The 24,723-nt window shown below is 41.6% G+C and overlaps 1 protein-coding gene across 8 annotated transcripts in view; it reads right to left on the reverse strand.

Moving 5' to 3' along the window:
* STON2 (stonin 2) overlaps positions 1 to 24,723 on the reverse strand; it is a 68,060-nt gene that overhangs the window by 24,942 nt on the left and 18,395 nt on the right. For 6 of the 8 annotated variants that reach the window (XM_030950505.1, XM_030950506.1, XM_030950508.1 and 3 more), the window contains exon 4: positions 20,987 to 21,184. In XM_030950505.1, the coding sequence (XP_030806365.1) occupies positions 20,987 to 21,184 (198 nt within the window). Of the gene's footprint in view, positions 1 to 2,303; positions 2,712 to 20,986; positions 21,185 to 24,723 lie in introns of those variants that run through there. The other 2 variants (XM_030950513.1, XM_030950511.1) reach the window with 2 other exon arrangements.

The raw sequence follows: 24,723 nt of genomic DNA on the forward strand, positions 1-24,723 counted from the left end.
TCCTGACAGCATTTCAGTGATTCTCTGTTGGTCCCAGCTGGAACCTGTACATGCTGAGGCAGCTGCAGGACAGACAATAAGCTCAATTGAACAGCTTCCAGCTTCAGTAGAGCTCTGGAGTTCAGCTTAAATTTGGGAAGGAGAAAGTTCAGGTTGGTTCTTTTCATTTACATTCCTTCATTCATTTCCTAACAAGGGACCACCTGGGAAGGGGGTATTGCCCTGTCTGCCCATGGATGGCCAGATGCCAACAGATTACACTGCTGAGTGAATATATTCCGCAGATGTCTGCACTTGCATGATGCAGCAGATAAAAGATATGTAAAGCAGACCTCCTATATCCTGCAAGCAGCAATTCTGCTGAAGTGGCAAAAGGGAGCCTTTCTTGCTACACTGAGCCAGTAGGAGACACTTTTCTCTGGAAGTAATTTTGTACACCTCATTTAATGTTGACTGTAAAGGTGTTTTACCATAAATGGTGTGTTCAGTAGTATGTACTCAGGGGTAATGTGCATGGGTTTCCCTCAGGTAAAGAGGGTGAGAGGGAAGTAGGCAACATCATGGGATGGATGGCACCTTTGGAAGCAGTGATTCTGGAGAAGATTTGGATGATTATCATCTCTGATGTGATCTTGAGACTAAAAGAGCCAATATAATAGGATGTAGGAAGAGAAAAACATGAAGGGGATGGGAAATAATTTCACTTGTATGATTCCTGGTGGAACCTGATGTTCTATCTAGAATTCAGAAGACAGAAAAATTGAGAACTGTTCAGAAAAGATTCACAACAATATAAAGGAATAAAAACTCTACCACATACCAAAAGACAAAAGCTCAACCTATTTAATTGGCTCTACAGGAGATTCAGGAACAATCAGTCTGTAAGCACCTACACAGAAAATTGTGAAAGAAAAAAACTGCTGTGATCTAATAAGTGATATGTGGTAGTTGGTAGGCAACATGGAGAAACTGAGATTAAAAACCATGCAGAGGCAATTAACCACAGAACTGATTTACAAAAAAGCCTCCTCAGTGAAGTCACAGGAGTGCTTCAGGCAGGTGAGATTATTCTAGTTCTCACAGGAACTAAGTCAGGGATGTGCTATGGTTTCTGATATGCAAAAGCTCCAGCTACATGATCACTTTAAAAGCTTTTTGACCTTTTAATCTGCATGGGAAACAAATATAGCAATGGTTATTTAAGCACCTCCATCTCACTCCCCTGTTGTGTGATCAATTTCAAACCAGCTGAATGAATTTTAGTGCTGCTCCCTCACAGAAAAAGATTAATAAAACTAAATTAGATGTGGAGAGCTGATGTCAAATTGAGCATCTTGGAACTGGCTGTTAAGAGTGAAAAATTCAATTTACAAAGAAATCCATACCAATATTCAGCAGGCCAAAAATAAACATATCTGTGAGGTTGTCCTCACACAACCTACTTCCAAAATGCTCAGACATACATGATCCTACACATGATACTGTAGTACTAAATGATGTTGAAAATAACAAGAGGAAATAAAACGGTTTGCATGTGATTATCCTTTCTTATAGAGTACAACTTAGCTGAAATTTGCTTTTTTGCACTTCAAAACTCGGTTCCTGATGTACACTTTTGTATTATTCCTGCATACATGAGGGCAATGTGCTGCTTGTGCTTTCAACAATGACGAATCTGAATTGCTCACTCACCCACTGAAATTCTATACAGAACAACTCAGAGCTGTTAAGCTCACAGCAAAACCTGCTTTCAAACCTTCCCTTTCTGGATCATCTCAGTGGGCACAGACACGAATTTCCATTATAATTTCAGCAATATTTGGAGAAAATATAGCTCTTTTCATACGTTTCATTTTATCTTCTACTACAGAGAAACAGCCAACTTTTCCTCCGTCTGATCAGAAGAGCAGTAACATCCCACAAGAAGTTCACGAACCAAACACCCTCCTCCCCCATATCCTCCTCGGCTCTACGACAGGGTGCGCTCCTACCAGTGCAGTGCGCGCTGTGAATACGGCACGGGGGAAATCAAATGCTCATTTAGTTGCATACATAGAACGTACAATTCTCTTTTTAATCACTCGTTCTCAAGGGACGAAACGTCAACTCTCTGCCTCATCCTACCTGTAGTGCTCACAGCACCGAACTCTGACTCTAAATAAAACTTTCCCAAGTCAATAACATGGTGTTGGAGGTTCCCTTGGACTTCATGGGCTGAAGATGTTTCCCCCAATCTCTTTTCTCTGTAGTATCAGCCATCCCTCCGCCTGCCCAGGCGCGCACCAGCCGCGCCTCTGCAGTACCTTGCTTCTAAAAGAAGTTTATGCGCCGCTCCTCCTGCTCCTCCCACCGAAGCAAAAACACTAACCCGAGGCGGCCGAGAAGGGATCGGTGCTGGCGGCACTCAGCGGGGTCGGGTCCCTCGGAGGCCGGCTGTCCCCGCCGTGCCCGTGGCGCAGCGGAGGAAGGCGCCCGCGCCCTGCCCGCCCCAGCTCAGCTCAGCGCGCTCCGCGCCGGCCCGCCCGCTGGGCAGGGCGGGGAGGAGGGGAATGTGCAGGTTGGGGGCAGGTCTGGCACACCCCGAAAAGCAGGAGGGGGGAGACGGACAGACGGAGCGGCCGGCAAAACGGGAGCGGGGCTTCACCTTAAACTCCGCCGAACAAAACCCCCGAAGTTTTGGGTTTGCTTCCTCCTGTAAAAAAGCTGATTTTTTTTTTGGCGAAACTAAACCAAACTGCCAAACATTTCAGCTCATCACCTTGCAGAAATGCAGCAGGCTGCTCCCCGTGTCAGCAGCGGAACCATTGTGTCCCTTTAACTCTTCCGTCACCAACTGGCTTTAGGATTGGGATTTCCTTTTGTCCTCTCAGGTGAACTGCTTTGGATTTACTCCAGGCTGGGTAAACATAGAGATAACTTTCAAATGCAAAGCACATACCACGTTTTGAAGAACCTCAGCCAGTCATTTCTAATCTCCTTGGAAACATTTTCCTATGCTTTTCAGTCATAGACACAAGCCTCTCTCAAACTAAGAGACTGAAATTCAAGGGTGGTTTCTGATCATTGGAAGGATATGAAATTCTAGTGCAGTCTTACAGATGGAAAATGGAAGGAATAAACCACCTGTTTTTAAACACCAAGCAAGACAAATTTATGACATCAATAACAGGATATGTCCATTTGTGATAGCAGGAATTAGACTTAATGATCCAGGAAATTCTTGCCAGCTCTTGCCATAAAAGAAAGGAGAAGGAGACCCAACCTACATACCAAACAGCCAGGTCCACCAACACAGAGTGCTCCACCTGCCAAATACACTTCTAGGTATTCCCAAATGCCCTGGTTTTAGCCTGTATTTTTTTCTTTCCTTGCCCTTACCTCTGCCCCAAGCAGTTCAGGTGTAAGACCGAAAACCACAGGAACAATCTGTCAGTGCCTCTGAGAAACAGCTAACATCCTTTTGCTCCTCTGTGACATTCCTCGGGTTATTCAGGTTTTCCTCATTTCCCCATATTGATAACTTTGTAGAAAAAAATACATATGATATTTTGACACACTGAGGAAAACAGATTGTGTGAAGGCAAAGTTGTCTGGATAATTGGGAAGTAATGCCAAAAAGTACCTGGCATACAGAAAAATAATTTATTTGCCATTTACCCATTAAATTATATCAGTATAAAAATAATTTTAAGTACATGAAATTACCCACAGAAGGTAAGTGGCCTTATGGTTTGAATGGCGGAGTGTGGCAGCATGCAGAACCAAAACCAAGAGGCCATTCTATGACTTCTGGGTGTTGGTACAATGGTGATTGTGAATTAAATGATGAAAGGCGGTGAGGGTAGGTGATGGAATGAGTGTGATCAGGGACTGCAGGGACAACTGTGTGAGTCTTTCCTGTGGGAAAGGTGCTGCACAGCATGCAACAAAACTGGTGCCTGCCAGCCTGCAGAAGAGACAGGGCTGCCTTACTAGAGGGATACGTTTGTGTTGATAGGCAAGGAGTCAGAATCAGGGGTTGGATGCCTTTCTCAAGAAAAAACCCAAAACAACTAGTAAATCCGGAATGGCCACATGCTGTCCTTACTTGTGGCAACCTATCTGTCTAGACCATTGCCAATTTTAGCCTATACTACTCCACTGAAATTAAACAATTAATGGAAGAAGCAGAACATTTGCTTTGTAATCCCCCCCGGTCTGCCAACCGTGAAACTGTCCCTTATGCAACACCGTCATGCCTCGCTTCCCTCCCACACCTTGTTGTAACAACTTCATGTAGCAGACAAGGCGTTCTCTGTCAGTGTAAGAAAAAGCTTCTTTCACAGAGCCTAAAAATTCACAGGCTTATAGCAAGTTGAGGCTAAAGCAGAATAAGATGGAGAAATTAGCCCAAGGACAAACTGCTTGAACAAAAACTTTTAAAGGTCTGGGCTTAAACAAACATGCTGGCTGGAAAAGATGAAAACTCAGACCTGCTCTTGTGACTTTCCAGGTGAACAGTGTTCCTTTTCTCATTTCATCCTTTCTCTCCTCAGCCAAGGGAAAACTCTATGTAGATAGTTTTGTTTGCTGTTCTGTCTGTTGCCTCAATCTTTTTGTGCAGAACAGTAATGTAAGATGAGCAAGGAGATGAAGTCATCTTTCCCTAGACTCCCTCTTTTGTTTCTTGTTCCCAATTAGGCTCCATAATTAATCTGGCCACCACGACAGAGCCCTGCATGGGGTACTGGGATGTCACAGACATACTAAAGCAAGCTTGTTTCTCAGGAAACAGGTTTTTTCCTCATAAGGTGGCAGTCCCTTGACCTTTTGTCTAATACAAAAAAAACCCCTTTAAATGTGCACATTAATTAACTCAAATTAGAGATAGAATCAGATTTGTGGGGAAAGAAATAAAATCTGCTTTCCAAAAAATACATGCATGATAGAGCTGTTATCTCTAAAAACAATGTCTCAAAAACTGTCAACAGCCTTTGAAAAAAAATGTAAAGGATAACTTCACTCCAAAATGCCTGTTAAGCTTGGCTGGGGGAAACCTAAGTTCAACTCTATTTTTCCTTACACAAGAGCTCAACCTGAACTTCACGTTTCTTAACCTAGAGAAGGATCCTACCTACCCTGATATTGCCAGTTTGGGTCCAGTCTGTCAAAACGCCACCTTGCACCTTGATGGAAGTTCAGTCAAAATCCAGTGTGGCCACAATACCTTTCCAACAACCCCTACAGAAAAACCAAAAGCCAGCTGATAAATACCGTGTGTCCAGTTCAGCACTTCTAAGATTGTCCTGTGGATGTTTCACACCTCTCTGGCAGGTAGTGTTGTAGGCAGCAAACCAATAAAGCTTTTACTGCTGGGGAGTGCTTGGCAGCCTAATGGATCTCATTGCAGAGCAAATCTCTGAGGGGTCTCTACATTCTCCCAGCTACCCCTGAGAAGGTGTAATTTTCACCACACCTCACATTCATATTTCTTTTATTCCTATTCATCCTTACAAAATATGAAAGCTGTATAAAAGTCTTTTTTAACTCTGTTGCCTGAGGCATTTGAAGCATAGATAACAGATAAGGACTTGCTCTTGAGTAGTATCTTGTCACTGCTGGCCTGTATTCGTCCTACAGCAGTTGAGAAAGAGAGAAGGAAGCAAGCCCAGGCTGAACATAATCCTCAGTCAGCAGCATTTGGCTTGTGTTTATCAATTATTTTGCAACCACTGAATTCTGAACAGTTGCTATTCCAGGATCCTTTCCCTGGGAGGAAAATTTGGCAAAATTAAAGCTCAGTAGTCCAGAATGGGTTTCTGTAGTATCATCCTAGCAGGACAAGATGGTTTAGGCCGGGATACAATCAAAGCAAAAAACAAAAACAAAAAAACCCCCCACCAAACATAGAGAATGAAAAGCACCAAAATACATTAGGAGAAAAGGTTAACTGAAAGCCAGATACTCCTCAGCTATATAACATATGGCATAATCCAGGCACTAGTCAGAGCTAAATACAATTTCTCATGACTGAAAATATGAATAGCCAAACCCACTGATACCTGGGAAATCTATGAGACATAGTCTCTGACGAGTTTCTGCTTGTTACATACATCCACATGCCTGAAGCAGCCTTTTGCCAATAAGCGTTTAAGGTCTGTGAGAAGAAAAGTATATAGCGAAGTTCACAGGTGACAGACCAGTGTCCAGCTGGTCCAGTTCTCATGCTGAGAACCCTGAGAGATGTCTTCTTCAACCCTAAGGGTGTCCTAACCATGCCTGCCATTTAAATCCATTTGAAATGGATCCCTTCAGATGCACCTCCTATCACAAGTGACCAAGCCCTTCCTGGCCTCAGAGCTGTAAGCAGGAGCCCTGTGCCCCAAAGACAAGGCTGGTTCAGAAGTGTCTGAGAATGCTATTTTCCTCACATCCTGGCTGGATTCCAACTGACAGAAAACATTTCTCCTGCTGCTGTGAAGCAATCTGCGCTTTGGCTGAGGAGACCAGGACCTGTGTGCATAGAGAGGGATGGGTGGGTGAGGAAGCCAGGGGGAACACAAGGCACTGTTAAGACCTGTCAGATTGAAGAGCCACTTGGTTAGGTTGGTGTGATGTTCAACCATCCCTTCCAACAAAAAACACAACTGAGATTCTTGGTTGAAGTCTTTCAAGAATTTACAAATGAGAGTATGTATCCATGCACACCCCCTCCCCATATACAGAAATACAGATAATTATATGGATAGACAGAAAGAGAGAGTACCCTGGCTCACCTGCTGCATGCTTCTGCTGCCTTGTGACTTGCAGGCACATTGAGAAAGGCTTCAACCAGTGCCTGAGGCAAAAAAATCTGAAATCTTAACTCCTGACCATAATGAGTAGAAGGTGTACCACTTCTCCAGTGCAGTAACACTGGAGGGAACAGAGACATAATCTGAAGAAGCAGCAAAACCAGTGCCAAAGTAAATGCACGATCCTCAGGAGTAAATGCACGATTTATGAGGAGGAAATAAAGCTTAAAACTCCAGCCTTTCTTTCTTCTGGAGCAAAGCAAACTCTGACATGCTCAAGGAGTTACGTATTTGCGAAACGGCCCCTAAGCCTTTAATGACTATTACAAAAAGCTGCCTCCTTTATTTGTATAATTTATAATAACTTTATCTTCAAGTGGAAGATGATTTTTAATGAAAGACTTGCATATTCTGCGATGTTACACCGAAGTCACATCTATTGTAACTAACTCCTGGTTGAAAGAAGAGGTGGTAAACATCTGGACCACAGTGTCTGGAAGCTGAGAGAAGCCTCAGTCACCTTAAATGACAGACATATTGCATAAGTCAGTTTCTTTACCTCAGTTGAGTGGAAATTTTGTCCAATTACATTTCCTATTACACTGCCAGCACAGACAGTACAGAATGACTATGCTAACTGGGTGTAACCAGCTTTATACTCACCTGCCACTCATTTCCATAGGACTGGGAGCTACATGGTTAAAATCACATTCTACTGAATCACTGGAGGAATGCTCAGAGAGACTTTCCTCAAGACCAGTAGTTACAGCAAGGGACAGCATAACTCCACCTTGGCTAAGGGGATGAGCTGCAGAGCTACTAATTGTGTTCAGAACGTGAGAAGCCAAACAAAGGCTTTTCACATCTGAGGCATCACGGTTGATTTGTCCAGGTCATGGTCTGAATGGCTGATGGAGACAAATTCTCCAGGCCAGCAACATGCAGTTTAATGAAGACTTGTTCAGTCAGCCTTATTAGCAAGGAATTTTGCAGTGTCTAAGGAGGAGGGGTTGATATGCCTTCAAAAGGACACAAAGGGTGCTAATTTCTAATCTCATCTCCATTCTTTAAAATTTATAGCCAAATTATAAAGTATGAGAAGCTGAGGGCAAGTAAAACCCCATGCAGTTGATAAAGGCAGCCTTTGTATTCCAATTTCTGTGGGAGAAAACACAGAGTAAAAAATTATGTTGGAGGATCTTCACTCTTCCCACCATCTTACCTCATCACAGGAATTAAAAATTACTTTATGCTTATAGTGCTCAATAGTCCTGCCATTCATCACAGAAGACAGAGATATCAAAAAAACATGCCATGGCCATAGTTCATTGCCTTAGTGAGTCTAGCAGCTATTTTTTAACAGAAGTTGTATTTTCACCATTTTTACCATTTGTTCACTGTTTTTTACAAGAGTTGACTTGAAAATTACTGTAAAGTAAACTGTACTGGCAGATGCAGCATACAATTTGGAGACCATTACTGTATATTCACCATAGTGTTTTCCTCTTTTTAAACATATTCCCTTTTGGTTGCACATAGTCAATGTGGAAACTGACTTTATTAAACACATTGCAAAGCCAGCTCTGCTTACATGGAAAAAAATACAAAATACTGCATTTGCCAAAGCGAACTGGGATTGAAGGCTTTTGAAACAAAAAAACTAAAGACATATATAGGGAGTGTTAGGTTCTTAAACTTTTCAGGAAAGATAGTGAGGAATATTTACCTCCTGATGATCACTAGGCAATTAGATTAAAAACAGCACAAGAACATATTTTACACTTTCATTTCAGGTAGGTGACAGGCTCCGTGTGGCTCTAGCAACTTGGCTGTATTACATGTCTCTCTAGACTACTGCATGGTGACTCTGTGTGATTATGATGTTAAGCATAGAGACCACTTGCCTCCAAAACTGGTTCATCAACTTGAGTAGCATTTTCCCAATTTATGCTAATTTAACCGAAGACTTCTATACTCAAACACTACTCATAGTGTTTGAGTATAGAAAATAAAGCTTTTTTTTTGAGAGGTGGGAGAATGATTTAATGAATGAAGTTAGAAAAATGAAAATATACACAAAATTTTCATCCATAAAATTGAGTTTTAAAGATAACTTTTTTTTTTTTTAATGTGATGTTATAAATCCAGGTATAAGAAATTCTACAGCACCATACAAAATAGAAAATGTCTAGGGAAATACACCAGCTTCAGATTCCTGTAAGGTGCAGAAATTATCGTCACTGATGGAATTTAAATGACACTGCAGGACACTCCAGTAAAGCAATAGCTACTGCTAGAATTGGTATGTATTTTCTCAAGGACTATTATTAATTCACTACTTTGCAACAGTGTTACTTCAATTATCCAGTCAACAAAGAGAAATTTAAGTTCAGAACTAGATTATGAAGAAATTCTTCTGCATGCAGAAGGGCCTTCTGCCAAGTAAAGGGGAATGACAGTCCCTTTGCTCATTTTCCCTTCTCTGCCAGAAGGGAATGCAGCATGCAGCAGGTCACCCACTAGAAACAAGGTGATGCCACTGGCATCAAAGCTTTTAAGCATTTAAGTTATTTTGAATTGGAAAGAAATAGAAGTAGAACAGCACCCAGAAGAGAAAAATTGGGCAGGAAGAGAGAAAATCCCATGGTGAAGAAAGGGAAAAGGAACCGTGTGGGTTAAAGAGCATTTATTAGAGCAATGGCTTAAGAGCCACCTTGAAACTTTTCTGTAAAGCAGGAGATGGGCTGAAGCAGGGGGATTAAAGCTGTTCACTAAGAAATAACTGAAATGCAGAAAGAGTATAGCCTAGTCATCCATCCTTGTATTTTCTTCCTCCTTACTTCTTCCCTGGAAAAAGATATCAAGAGGCACATGAGCTAGGTTTCCAGGTCTAGCAGGAAAAGCCTCCTGGGTCCTGGTCCAATACTGTTTGACTTGAGAATGATCCAGGAATTATCAGGTTATTCTCAAATGCCTTTGCACATTGAAGAGTGACTCTTCTCCCTGCCATATGATGAGGGATGAGTTGATATCTACTGACCTGCTTCTCCTTTTATCCAGTAGACAAGGAGCTACTGGGTCTGGCAAAACCCTTCTCCTTTCACACCAGTTTGCTCCATTAGTTCAGGTTTAGATTGTTCAGAAGCATGAGACAAACTGGTTTTGTTCTGTGGATGCAGCTGGACTGTCAATCTCAGCAGAGCACAGCTCACCCTTTTGCCCCAGCATTACCCCACCCTCTGGCAGACCTGGATCAGCTTGGCAGGACAGAGGACAGGGCTGAAGCCCCAGTCACCACCTTTTAACATCTGAGTCTCTTGGCAACTGAATCACCTGATGAAAGTAGATTGCATTCAAAACATCTTCTCTGTATTTCCCTAACTCCTTTGCCCTCTAGTAGCCCCCCATTACTGACAGCATCACCCTTATGAGAACCCTCATGTCCATTGCCTCTGACCGCTCTTTTACTGGGATGCCATCTGTTGTTGATGCCTTTTCTACTGGAGCACTGACCTGTTAGCTAAGCTGCCTTGACCTTTATGGGAGATCAGTTCATCTGATGCTGTCCATCTCTGGACACATACGTGACTAATCAGGAAATCAAGTGCTCTTCATGATGTTTGAACTGTGCTGTGACACACAGACTGGTTCCTGCAAGCCTGGGACACGGAACAGCCAAAGGAGCTGAAGCTGAGTCCTGTAATTTCAAATCAAGCAGAGATCAAAAGCATATCTGCAGAGTTTGATCACATTGTGGGAAAGCTCTCATTACTCTTGTTATATCTAAAGAATTTGCAGTGGCATTGATTGTAGCAGAGATGTATGGTCTAAGCAGTGCCCGAGAACATGCTCATGTTGTTAATCCATTGCCACTGCATGCCTATGCAGCCATGCTAAATCAAGGAAAACTGCTCATGTGTAATACAGTCTGTATTTATCTTAAGGCTAGATTTACCCTGAAAGCCTGAGGTCTACCATCAGCAAGGACAGATCTGTGTGTGCAACAATAAGCACACAGCTCTGCTGAAACCTCTTCAGCTAAGCATGTTTTCAAATACAGCCTTTAAAGCAGTGCAGTTTGGTGGCTTTACTAAGAAAAGCATAATCTACTCACTGAGATGAAGATGCAAGATGAAGACTGTGCAGTAGACCAATTACAGCATTTGCTGAAGAGACACACCAACACTCAAAGAAGGGGAACAATGCACATGCAACTGCATCAACAGAGTGAAATGCCTTTGTGTCTCTTCGTCCTTGGAGACGAAAAACTCAAAAGATTTGTGGGGAATCCTGCAGGTCTCCCAGGATACACCATAGTTCGCACTAATAATGTGTTGCTGGAGGCAACCAAGCCTGAACAAACAGATTAGTCTGGGGGAGGAGGAGTGGTAGGTTCATGAAAGCAAAGCCACCAGGAAAGCCCCCTTTACTCCTTTTATGTAAACTTTCCCACCCAGATCCTAATGCTGGCTGGCTGGTGAAGGGCCTGCTGCAGAGGCAGTGCAGTGAATTGCCCTGGGCAGCCTTGTGTCCCATTCTGGAGCCAGCTGCCCGTGCTGGAGGCAGCGCTGTGCAGCCCCGAGGCACAGGGAGAGATGGGGCTGGTGCTGCGGCTGGTGTGACAAATGCACTAACACCCTCCAGTTGTGTGCTCTGCCAGGAGCACCATGTGCCTCTCTGTTCCTTCTGTGTGGCATGTGCTCCCTTTCCACCCAGCCCCTTCTGAAGACTCATGCCCACCACCAAGCATACAAGTGCATGTGTAGCAGAGGCATAGCAAGCACATATAGACGTAGACGTAGCAAGCATATATAGACTATCAGTTTGAATATACTGCAAGGGTACTTGCCTGATGCACTGGCACAAAAGGAAATAACATCCCAGGATGTATCAAGGAGACAATTCCTGAAGATGGGAGAACAAGTATCTTGATATCAGGCTGTGGTGACACCTCAGTCTTGCAAGGTTTTGATCACCATATACCCGAAAGATTAATTCAAACAGCAATGTGAGCTGAGAAAAGCTTTCTAGGATGAGGATGGAGAACTAGAATACTAAAGAGCTTGCCTCATTCAGTTTAGCAAATGAACACAGAGAGACATAATTACCCTGTATAAATATATTAAACTGCTTACACTGGAGAGGGCAAAAAGCTATTTGAAAGACAATATTGGCACAGGAACACATGGATAGGAAATGGTCATGAATACATTTACATCAGGGTCCTGGGAAATAGATTCCATTCCTATGATCTTAAGTGAATCATGTTTAAGGCTCTCTGAAATGTCTACATGTGAAAATACAGCAGCTTCAATAAACTGCTGACTAAAGTCTCTACTTAAATGGAATAATTCCTACAGAGCCTGTAATGAGTTTGAGAACACAGAGGTACAGCACATATGTTGGCAGGATCTCTGATCTCCTTTTAGACACTAAATTAAATGGCTAGATTTGGAGAGAAGCACACTGAAAATTTTGTTCAACTGTAACAAGAATAGCTGGGACATGAGAATCTTGGAAACAGTTTTAGGTGCAAAACCCAGATCTGGACTTCTTCACAAAAATTACTGAGCACTCTTTATAGTTTTAAAAAACTAAGTCCTAAGTGATTAGTTCAAATCAGCATCTATGAAATATACTGCAGAACCACAAGGGTACTTCAGGTACTGACAAGTAAATTGGACTGGCATCCATATGACAAAACCCAGAATCACAAATCTCATTCTTGCTAATCAAGATCAGAATGAAGAAATAGCATGAAGCCTCCTCTTCCTCTCATGTAATAGGCACAGTCACAATGCAAATACCAGTTTATATAGGCAGAGGATTTTGGTCTCATCTGTCAAACATGAGAACAATTAAGACCAAATTGCTTCTAATAACAGATGAACATGGTTATTAAGATTCACATCATATCTGTGCTCCAGTATTATATGGTTTGATCAATGCTAGATGAGGTGAAAACCAGACATATTGAAGTAAAAATATAAATCAGCAGTTTCCCTAGAGTACTGTCATCCAACTCTGCTCATTTCTGCCTTCAAATAACAGAAAGTGTTACATTTTGTCCCTAACACTGGGGCTGAATAAAAGAAAAAGGGAGACAGAAGTCCTGATAAAAATGGGCCTGTATCACAAGTTTCTAAGTGGGCACAAGAAAATAAGTTGTAAACATAGAAGCTGAAGATTTTGCTTAAATTATTCTGTTCACTATTCATGTTTTTGACAAATCTGCTTCCCATTTTATCCCAAACGGTTGAGGAGATGACTCTATAACTGATCCCCTATAGGTGTTCATCATCACATTTCCAATTCCTGTGGTGCATAGTCTGCCTTTCTAGGTTTTGGATGATGTCACAGCAAGAGACAAACAAGCAAATCCATGCATTTGGCTATTGTGAAATTTCTCATTCTTACTTGCTGTCTGCTGCTAGCAGCTTTTTCACTGGCTGTTTTACTCTGCCAGTGCCATTCAGCCCCTTCATAATCAGACAGGAAATTCCACACAGAACTGGGATCTCTAATCAAGAGCACATGCAATGATTTACAACTCTTGTTAATTGGTACTACTGCTGAAGCCTTGCTTGCTTCTCTGCCACGTAGAATCAAGGGTGGAAAATACCACTTCTCAGGTGGGTGACTCCTCCCTGAGGTGAATCTCGCTGTAGTTCTGGAGCTGCAGAACTGTGTTCCTTGGTGGGCAGCCAGTGCTGTAGGGCAGCAGCATGAAGCTGGGACAGTGCTTCTCCAGAGCTACTCCATGGCTACAGTGCCATTCCTGCCTCCTGTCAGCACTACAGCGGCATGCTGCCAGGAACTGAATGCAACAGGTGAGATGATGTCGCTGAAAACTGCCACTGATGTTTTCCACTTTGAAAGAGACAGGGGAGATATCTTGGTGTTCTTCTCTCCCAGCAGCTTTAAGCTTAGAAGCCACTTAGCATCCTGCAGAATTGGTCCAGATAAACCAAGCTGTTCCTCTGTGAACACAGCAATCACAGATAGTTGCTGCACTCAAGCATCCCATCTCCAATTAAGCTTTACACTGAAATGTCCTGTCCAGCTGCAAAATCTCCTACTGAACTCCTCAGGCTTATCATATCAGCAAGTGGCTTTCTGCATTAGGGACCAACTGGGGCCAACATAAACACTGTGGCTGAGGAATCAGCCTCACAAACAGAAATAAAGGGCTTCATACCACCTAGTTTGCCTCAGTGAGACAAACTACAAAGCACCTACTCACATCTGTTCTCTTGGGATATTGCCTGTATGAAGGCAGATGAAAAGGTCAGTCCTGTGACTTGCCCTGGACTTCTCTCTGCTGTACTTTCAGCTGATCTATGTAAAAACATTGGTGAATAGGTGTGAAAAGAGTGAACTGCATCAAGAATACCACGTAGGCTCAGCATTTAGCTGTTCTCTAATAAAGATAACTCTGCTACAAATCCACAGTTACTGTACCTTCCACTTCTGAATAGTCATGAGAAGAAAACTCAGCACCTGAACTAGGAGATGCTCATTTAACTGTTTGCAGCAGAGGGCCAATGACATGCACAAGATCAGAACTGATTCTATGCTAGCAAGCAGAAAAAACCCACTAAATTAACAACAAAGTTATTATATATATATATATATATATATATAACTTTATATATATATATTATATTTAAAGTTATATATATATATAACTTTATATATATATTATATTTATATATAACTTTATATATATATTATATTTAAAGTTATATATATATATAACTTTAAAAACTATAACTTTATGTGTGTATGTATATATATATGTGTATATATATATACACACATATATATACACATACACACATAAAGTTATAAAGTTTTTAATTGTAACATTTCCAAGTAATAATGAAAATTTGACTCAGTAAAATGCTGTCACTTTCTCCTCTCTCACTTTGCCTCCTCCTTGTCTTAGACTTGGTTTTCTAATAATGTGGAGGAGCAGGGAAGGCCTAATTAATTCACAGGGGTAAGCACCATAAGACTCAGCCTAGTAGGCATTAGTAGGAGCAGACACTTCTGAGCTTTCTTCTAACTCCTTTCTTACTATAAGAGCAATGTTAAATCTTGTCCTCCTACACCCTGATATTTCTCATTGTTCCTGAAGAAAAAGCAAGAATCTGATAGTCCTACAGAAGCATCAACCACTGTTCTTTGTGAGGCAAGATAACAGAGAAGATAAATAATCAGTGTTACTTTCTGGGGTGTAGGGGAGGCAGATATTGCACCTTTTGAAGTTAGCAGACTACATTTAGGCCCACAAGAGCTGGCAGAGCTGAGCTCATTGACATCTCAGCTTGCTTTAAATGTTATCACTAGGACAGTCCTTTTTAAAAATGAAGTTTTGAAGGGATAGAAATGGCTGATCAGGGACTAGCTTTGCTGCAGCTGATGTTAATTAGAAAGATATTATGCAAATATTTGCTCAGGATATGGTAATGTTATAGAATGGCTTGGGTTGGAAGCAACCTTAAAAATCATCTTGTTTCAACCAACCTGTCTTGAGCAGGGACACCTTCCACTAGACCAGCTTGCTCCAAGCCCCATCCAGCCTGGCACTGAACACTTCCAGGGATGGGGCATCCACAACTCCTCTGGGCAATCTCTTCCAGTGCCTCACCACCCTCACAGTAAAGAGTTTCTTCCATTTTGCCAGCTCACGTTAAGCTTTTCATCCACCAACAGTCCCACACCTTTTTCCTCAGAGCTGTTCTCAGTGCATTCCCTGCACAGCCTGCAGCTGTGCTGTTATTTCAAACTGAAGGGTTTGGTGCAGAAATGACCAGGTAAGGTTCTTTGGCCTGAGACATGCAGGAGGCCAGACTGGACAATAATAATGACAACACAGTCCTCCTTTCTGGCCTTAAAGCCTATGAATCAGATGACTGCACACCAAGATTATTTTGTAATTCTCTCTACTGAACAGACAGAAATAAACATTTGTTTATTGTTGTACCTGTTCTTTCCTCATTCTAATAGTTCCCTCATCCTCCTGGCAGATTTTCTGAGCCCTCCTTCCTGCCACCTGGCAGGACTGAGACAGTGACTCTTGTCCACTACTTTTACTTGCAGTCTTCATCAAAGAGCAAGGTTGTCAGTCTATATGGCAAAAGCTATTTCTACTTCACCTAGGTCCAGTTTGCACAACCAAGCTGCAGGCTTCCCCACTGCAACACAGGGATGAGGACTGAACTCTACTGCAGAGGCCATTGGGATACTGCAGCCAGGAAGCCTTGAAGATGAGCTAATTTCCAGTACACAGGTCCATCTTGGGATCACAGCAGTTCTGCTGCCAAGAATTATCTAGACCTAGCTTCTCAGATCTGTCCCACTAATTCATTACTCTCCAAGAAGCTAAAAATGCATGAGAAAAATCTGGAATGACAACTAGAATATAAAACTACTGAATTGCTTGTTGGTATTGACATGAAAAATAAAGAACCCTGCCTCTGGTGCTGAATCTAGCTCTTACAGTTTGGAGTTTTTTAGGAGTATATTTTAGGTGCTATTTGCTCATGGCATTCTGGAGTCCCCTCATCCTTGAAGCAAGGGTTGGATGTTCCTCTCTGCAGCCTCTCCAGCTGGCTTTGGCAGGCTCTCATGTACAAGTTTTCCATGTGTCTGGGACTGGGACACAGCACAAGCTGGTTAATAGTTACACGGCACAACTGAAATGCAGTTCTGGATGGAAGGTGGTAATCATCAGCATGTGCTATTCTCCCTCTCCTCATGGTAATTAACATGGAATGATTTCAGAGCTTGTACCCTGTTCATGGCATTCAGTGCAACCACACTGCACAGCTATATAATCTGTTCAAAGCTGCTTGATTGAAACTCACTGAACACCATTCTTGCAGTCATCATATCAGGATTCAGTATCTAGCTGGCTACAGTTACAGAAGAAATGTAACAGAAACACTACAGAAAAGCATTGGGAAAAGGTTTGAAAAGTTATTACTTGCCCTCTGTTACCGCCAAGAGATAGCTGGAGCTGAGCTTGCCAGAATTGCCATTTCCAAGTTTTGGAAGAGAAGCACCAGAGCCCCATTAAATGATGTTGAAAATAACAACATTCTCAGAATTAATTCCTTGTGCTATTTATGAACTGTCTGGATTTTGGGAAGTTAGGGGTCACACATGCAACCTTCTATCTCCAAACATGCAGATGTTCTCAGAAAATAATAACATAGCAATTTCCTCAGTATCCCAGTAGTCCCAGAGATAGAAGAAAGTGCCAAAGAGAACAACTGGTCAGCAAATTGAACCGTTAACATCAAACATGGCATAGCTGAAGCTTTGCTAAGATACAAATCACAACAGAAACAACACAACTACCAACAATGCACCTAAAATTGCTATGAGGAAAGTTATGCCTACACACAGACATACACACACACACACACATAACTTTTCTTATGTGATAGAGATTCTATTATATATTCTATGAAGTTCATAATAGAATATAGTTTATGAGCTATGCAAATATATATATCTTCTTTATTATATACATACTGACCATATATAACTGTTTATATTTTGTATACAATAAAATTTTAATTTATATAGGTGAAATTATTTTAAAGAAAAATGGTGAAATGCAGAAATATAAAACAAGCTGTGAGGTAATTGGGCACAACCTCAGAACAGATCCATAACCACAGTTACAAGAAGGCCTCTCCATCGCTCCTCTGTCTCACAGATATTTGGCCTTTTTTGAAAGCTGAGACAGGCATCTGCTACAGAAGGAACAAATACTTGTATTGTATCAGTAACAGAGATGTCCTGTGTTACTTATCTTGCAGAGCACAGCACAAAGGCCAAAAGTTCCTACTTCTTTTCATGCTCATTGATCCAAGCTGGGCGATGTGGCGAGGCATGGTAAGAACTCTGAGGCAAGGGCACTTCAGCAGCGCCAAACACAGCTTCACACACACTGTGAAACCCCAGCTGTTGCAAAGTGCTTGCTGTTATAACCACATAAACATGCCCCTGGTAAATGGACAGTCTGCTATCACCTGACCCACATTTCTTGGCTAGCTGCTGCAGGCTAAAGAGTCCCTTGTGCTGACAAAGATGAGGATAATATAAAAGGCTTCTTGGTGCCAGAGTTCAAACAAGCATAGGCAATGAAGTGCAGCATCTTTTAGCTGCACTTTGATAGAAAAGCAAATCTTTTTCACCTCTGCTCATGCAACATTGTTGCCTTTACAGGACATCAGTCTGCTTATCCCAACTCCATCAGTTGGGAGGTTTTCTGCAGTCCCCTGTAGCAAGGGTAAACTTTCAGGTTGTATCATTCAGGTCTCTCTCATCTTCTTCCTTCAGTTATCTTCCTAGGCCATATCTTGCATAAACACATATCTTGCATTATATTAGCTCAATCCCGTAAGTTTTACACTCAAATTTTGTATCAGTTGTGAGAAAATTAATTCCCAGGCAATTCTACCTGCTTAGAGCCCACCAGCCCTGGACACCAAGATGCACATTTTTATGGCTGGGACTTGTCTCTGTGTATGCCTGCAGTCAGACCTACCTCAGGCTTTCATCTGCTCCCACACAAAATCCTGTGCCATGAACTACCACAGGCAGCTGGTGTTTAAGCATTTTGCATGCAGGATTAATTCAAGACAAGTGGTGAAATTATGGAATAGAGTATCCTTTTATCCTGTTCAGGCAATAAAAATTCACCATGGCTAAAATAGTTATTTTACTTAGCATCTGACCACAGAGTAGAATTTTTCATGCTTTTCTCATCACTAGGTTTTTCTCACTTGAAACAGTATTAAACACAGATTATTTCATAGACCTGATTCTTTACCATCACTAAGTAGATCAAACATTGATTTATTATTTTCATAGGGCTTTTAGCAGTGAAATTAGTCTGATTTTTTTTTTTCCCTCCAGCAAGCTTGACCTTGGAGTCAACATCCAGGTTAGCAGTCAATGTGACTTCATCATCACACAGAGCATGAGGATTCCTCTCTTTGCCTTCATGGCAAAATACATGCCATTTCATTGTCTTGGTGGAGCCTTCAACTTTACTACAGACTGAGGCAGCCAGTCCTTTGAGGGGAAAAATGCAAATCAAATGCTTGAATTAAGTCGGGTTTAAAGAACTGAATTTCTGGAGAGGGGCAGAGAGGATGGAGAGAAGAAAATGATCACACAATTTTTGTCCACTTATGCACTGTTATGATGGGATGACAGTGGGCTGAACAACAGAAGAGCAGCCAGAACTGTACAACAATTCCATGGCCACTAGGTCCTCAGCTTCCCCACTTGCACAAACCTTCCTGATGCCAGCAGCCACCTCAGGGGGTGGACTGTGAGACATCCCAGGAACAGGACAAACAGTTGCACTTTGTTCATGCTGCTCTTTTGCAAACTCTACACCTGGTGACAGAAAGACTCCATGTATTTCACACTTCAGGTTCCAGTATCACTAAGGTACTGGAAGTGTAAGTCTATCTTATGTTTTATGTATCTTATGTTTTATGTATCTTATGTTTATGATTAGTGTATCTTATGTTTTAACTAACAGCACAGCTTTGCTTGTATTACCTCCTTTTTTACTTGTAAAAATTTTAGGTGGCTGGAGTGAGCTTTTGTACTCGTCTTGCTAATAAGTATGTCAGTTTGTGACTGACTGAGATAAGAAAGTTGCACACAAAGCTTTTACTGAAGTATCAGCTTCACTTTGGGCCGTATGCAAGATATAATCCCATGTGAATGACAGGCATATACAGCAGCCCTTTTGTCTTTGACTTGCCTATATAACATGAAGTTATATATGGACTGGGCATCCCTCGTTCCCTTTGCTCAGATGGAGACAGCCCCAGTGACAGTAGCCTATACCAAATCAACAAAATAGCAACAACCAGCACATACTCCAACTTGCCTATTCTACCTTTCTACCAAAAAGTGGTTTCCAAACTCAGAGGTACAGGGAAGCAGAGTATTCCAAAATAAAAATGGTCAGACAGATTTGTGGTAACTTCATTATTTGAAAAAAGAAACAGCTCTACTTATCCAAAGTAACTACTACTTCTCCATAAATCCTTTGTCTGAAGTGCTGAGCCAGCATCTACCATGCTGCTGTTTATAAATCTGCCTAGAAGTCTAACCCAGCTTCACTGAACCACCAAATAATACTCTTTGCAAGTGAGGTATGCATATGTTTCTTATGGAAGGGACATATGACCTCAGCAAGGCTTGGGAAGCCCATTCTCACAAAACAGATCTTATTTCCCACATATTTTTACATTCACCACCTGAGAGAAAACACATTAAATATCTCCCAGGTCTGAGCTATCATGACACCAGGGAATCGATTTTCATCACCAAACTGTAGCTACTGACCTTCCTCAGCTTGGGTTGAACAGCTTTCAACATAGTGCAGGTGCTTCCTCCTGGAGCTGTGTATTTTTTTCTGTGTCCTGACATGTCAGCTGTTTTATGCATTGTGAAAACTTTGTCATTCAGGAGTTCCCATTCTCCATTACATGACTGGCACTACTGTGCTTTATTTCTCCTGCTTCAGATTACCCAGAGTACAGCTGAGGAGCAAAGAGCTACAATGCCATGTAGCACATTTTTCCACAATCAGAATTGTGTCTGAATAGAGCCCTGCAAAGTCAGATACAAGATCCTTAAATGGTTAAAATCTGCTACTGAACCATCTTATGTCATGTCTTACACTCTCTCTGCATTTACTGTTCAGTAACAGTGCAAAGCACTATGCAAAGAATGCCTCCAGCAAACTGGATTTGTGTCTTGGCACTCACTGGAACAGAGAGGAGTAAGCAGAACTGAGCCTGCCTCAGCTGAATACACTGCTGAGAAAATTTCTGCATGGAAATTCAGGAAAGGCATCCAGCCTCTCCCACAACATACTAGTTCCTAGATCAGCTTAAGCTGATGTGGCATGTCAAAAGCAGAAATGCTCCAAGTCTATCAACAGGTACATAGCTGCATTTGGCTCTAACTTCAGGAGCCTGCACATGTCAGTGCTGTGTAAAATCCAAGTGTGGATTTTTGGAATTAGAGCAGAACAAAAAGTTAGTCTGCCTAATCCTTGAGTTTGTTCTGTTTTGGATCCATTCCCTGTGGCTCAATTCTGAACAGTGAGTTTGAGTAGCATCAAAAAGATTGAGATGGAAGCTTGAAGGCTTCCCTCTTACCAGCTGAATCTGCTGCAGATGTTCTACCACTGGTCAAGTCCTCGGTATTCAGTGACTGCAGATCTGTGTAGGAGAGAGCAATGCTCGGGCTGCTGGTGTCCTCTGAGTTGGTTGTCCAGCTGCTCTCTGAGGCACGGGCTTGTCTCTCAGAAGAGTTGGAAGAGGGAGAAGTCCAGCTGGGTGCTTTTGAAGCAGACACTGGTTGCAGAAAACAGGTGTTGGTTAGAGACATGCAGGGCAGTCTACCCAGAGATCACAACTATTCCAAAGACATGCTAGATCAGTGTACTGGGGCTCTGTAAATACAAATTCGAACATGCACAGCTACACAGTTCTTTTATAACAAATGCAGAACAACTTAGCTAGTGCCTGGCACTGTCACCCTCCAGCACTACTCAGCTGTCTGCCTTAGATTCCATGCTGCAGGCAGCCATATGCTTTCCTGTTGCTCAAGTACTGGAGAAGCTGTGACTTTTCAGAACAAGATTTCATGTTTCTGACACTGCTGACAAGATCCGAATATGTTTGTTGTGCAACTCAGTGGAGTTTTTACAGCACCACAGATTTTTTTAAAGTGGTTTTATTTTATTTAATTAAGTATTTCCTATCTGTAACACCCACTCAAATGCAGTCATCATCTCAGGAATGCTCTGTGTGTAGGGGGAGTATAAAAATTACCTGAAATTGACCTATTAATGTGCACTAGGAATGACTTTTGTTTGTGAACATGCAGAATGTAGAGTCCCAATCTGATTATACTGCATAACATTTTTGCTCAGTGTAGACCAAAAATCCTGTTCTACTCATTTGCCAGACTTGCATGTCAAACAGTTCAGACCTGCCTAACCATCACCCAGAGTTCAGAACACAATCACACACATCCATTGCTATGAGTTTGTATTCTGTAGTCCTTGTATTGCATGCTCTTTGCCCACATCATCACTTGAATGCTAGCAACAATGGGTGGCTCTAGTGAGGAAATAATACTAATAAAAAGGAAAGTTATGGTTAAAATCTTCCTGAACTAAGGAAAAGTGTACGGGTAGAGACTAGTTCTAATTTAATATCAGCTTAGCAACTGTTTTCTAAATTAGTATATCTGTATTTAGCTATTAAACCAACAAAGATCTTGATGCTCCCCAAATCTTGCAGTTACAGTGAACAACTACTGACACAGAGATTCTCTTCTCAGTATGTAATAAACAACCCTTACTGGGTTGACAGATACTTTGGAAAAAAATGACAAATTAACTTAAAGAAGGTTTCTCTCTCCATCCAAGCGATGTGATGGGACACTTCCACATCGTGGAAACCTTGATATGTGCATAGCCAGAATATCCAAATAGTGCTCTCTGCCTTGCCTCTTGAGAAGTGTGAATTTATTTTGTATATCTGCACTGATAGCCTCAGGTAAGCAGGCAGTGGTATTTTTATACGTGTACAGCTGTGAGCCTACTGACACTGAGTGGCTTCTGGGTAGTCATCTCTGAGGATGAGGAGCTGAAAGTCAGATCTGCCTCTCTATTGCACAGGCTGGCAGCTGTTGTGTCAGACGCAGAACCAAAACCCATCCCTCCTCCCTGCAGTAACTGCACACTGCCTGTAGAGAAAGGATGATGAGTGTATGATTGTAATCTGTCAGTCCCTCTCTCAGTCCTTTTGTTAAACACAGCACCTGAAAAGCCATCCTTAAAACTTCAGCTGAAATTGCTTTGACAGACAGAGCACTTTATTTGGACATAGAGGACAAACTGAAAAGCTGAGCTCTGTATGTAGATCACTAACGGGAGCCAAGTGTTTTTTTCAAAGTGTGCTTTATATCCTAAAAACTGTGGAATTATTTTATAAAAAAATAACCTTAGATTTCCAGTGTTTTTTTAAGTCAGTCACAGCAACATGAAAAAACAGGCTAATTTATAAACTTGTAAGATCTAATAACTCAAATACTGCCAACTAGTTTTGTGCTTTCCAAACTCAATTTTTATCTAAGAAGGCATCTGACTGGACTAGTGTTGCCAAATACCTCTATGTAAGGGCAAATGAATTTTATTCCTGGCAAGTTGGGCCATCTCGAAAGAACAGAATTGTGGGTTTTTTTTCTAAAAGGAGACTTGTACTTTGGAAAACCAAAACCACAGGCAGCTTTTACTGCAAGAGATGTTCTTTAAATTCTTACTACAGTCACCTTCTATCTGACTGTTCTAGGTTCCCCAACACTAATTATTAAAACTAGCAAAAGGGCATTTTCCCTTATGCTGAGACAAAAAACCATCTAGCAATCTCAAAAAGCAAGACAAGCAAAAGTAAACATCCACACATGTTTAAGATCTCTCTTCAGATGCTTCTGCTTGCTGCTCTTCAGATCCTGTGCTGCAAGGAAGTGCTGCAGCCAAATTCCTAAATGAGGCAGGGCTCTTGTAGAAATTAGCCAATAGCCAGAGAGTCACAGCCTTTCTGCTGCAGGAACTTCTCAGAAATCTCTTTATGTTGAAAGACTGGTGCCAGAACTATCCCTAAATTGCAAATTCTGTAGCATGCATTGGATACTGAAAATCAACTCATTGATTCCCAAAAAAATGTTTCCTTCAACATGCATTTTACTTTTCTTGACATCTCTATGCTTAAAACAATGGATTGGCTTTTAATATGCAGATTTACCTCGAAGCATTAATTCATCTTTGGTGTTTTGAGGACCTGTTCCCTGATCCCTACACTGCATTACAATAAACCATGTTAGCAGCATTTCCTTTCTTATTACATAGGACTTCAGATTTTTCTGATTTTAGCATAGCATCAGTTTCTAGTGACAGGTGTAGTTTCCAGCTGCTGATCTTGTGTTGCAAGTATTGCCTATTTCAGAAAGAACAGCGCAAAGTAGTTAAACTCAGATATGCTGTTGGATAGCCTCTCAAGGGTCATGGTAAGAGTCCAAGTAATTTGAGCCATTTAAAACCAGACAAAGCTCTTGGGAAGAAGTGGGCGTGGCTGAGTAGGATGAATGATGTAACAGATCTTGCCTTACTCTAATTATGGTGACTAAGAATACCTCATTGAATTGAAGAGTGCCGCTAACACTGATAGAATATGAGACTGTGAGCTGGAGGCTCATTGTGTAACAAATGCAAATGTTTTGTCACCTGCTGGCTGTGATCATTTACAGATTGTGTAGCATTTGTGATAGGAACATTTGGGTCAGCCTAAAAATCTCATTTTTCACTTTGGCACTAACAGTTTGACTAGGCTGATAATAATCATAACAAAATTCAAATTTCTTCTTTTCCCCACAAAAAGAAAACAGAGAATGGGACACCACAATACATCATTTCTCTGACTTAATACTTCTATGGCCTCACTCAAGAGTTTTTGCTTCTTGAGGAGAAATACACATGATTTGGCAGCTGTCAGTTAACTGACAAAAGCAGAAATATTTTGAAACAAATATTTTGCTTAGCATTTACTCTGTCTGAACCTGGCAGAAGGAAGGGTTTACATGAACATCCTGAATAAAGATAGTTTTTGCTGTGAGGCTTACTATGGGTGCTTTTCATTTCTGTACCTCAGATTTTGACCTTTCTTTTCATCTTCCAAATTCTTTGCCTGTTTGTTCAGCCCTGTTTCTTGCCATCAGTCCCCCAACCTCTGCTCCCCCAATAATGCCTTCAGTTTTCCCAGAACAAAAAGGATCCAGCATTAGCCTTGGTTTTGTTAAAAATGTACTTCCTATAGAATAACCACTA

This window comes from Camarhynchus parvulus, chromosome 5, assembly GCF_901933205.1.
Source record: "Camarhynchus parvulus chromosome 5, STF_HiC, whole genome shotgun sequence".
Classification (NCBI taxonomy): domain Eukaryota; kingdom Metazoa; phylum Chordata; class Aves; order Passeriformes; family Thraupidae; genus Camarhynchus; species Camarhynchus parvulus.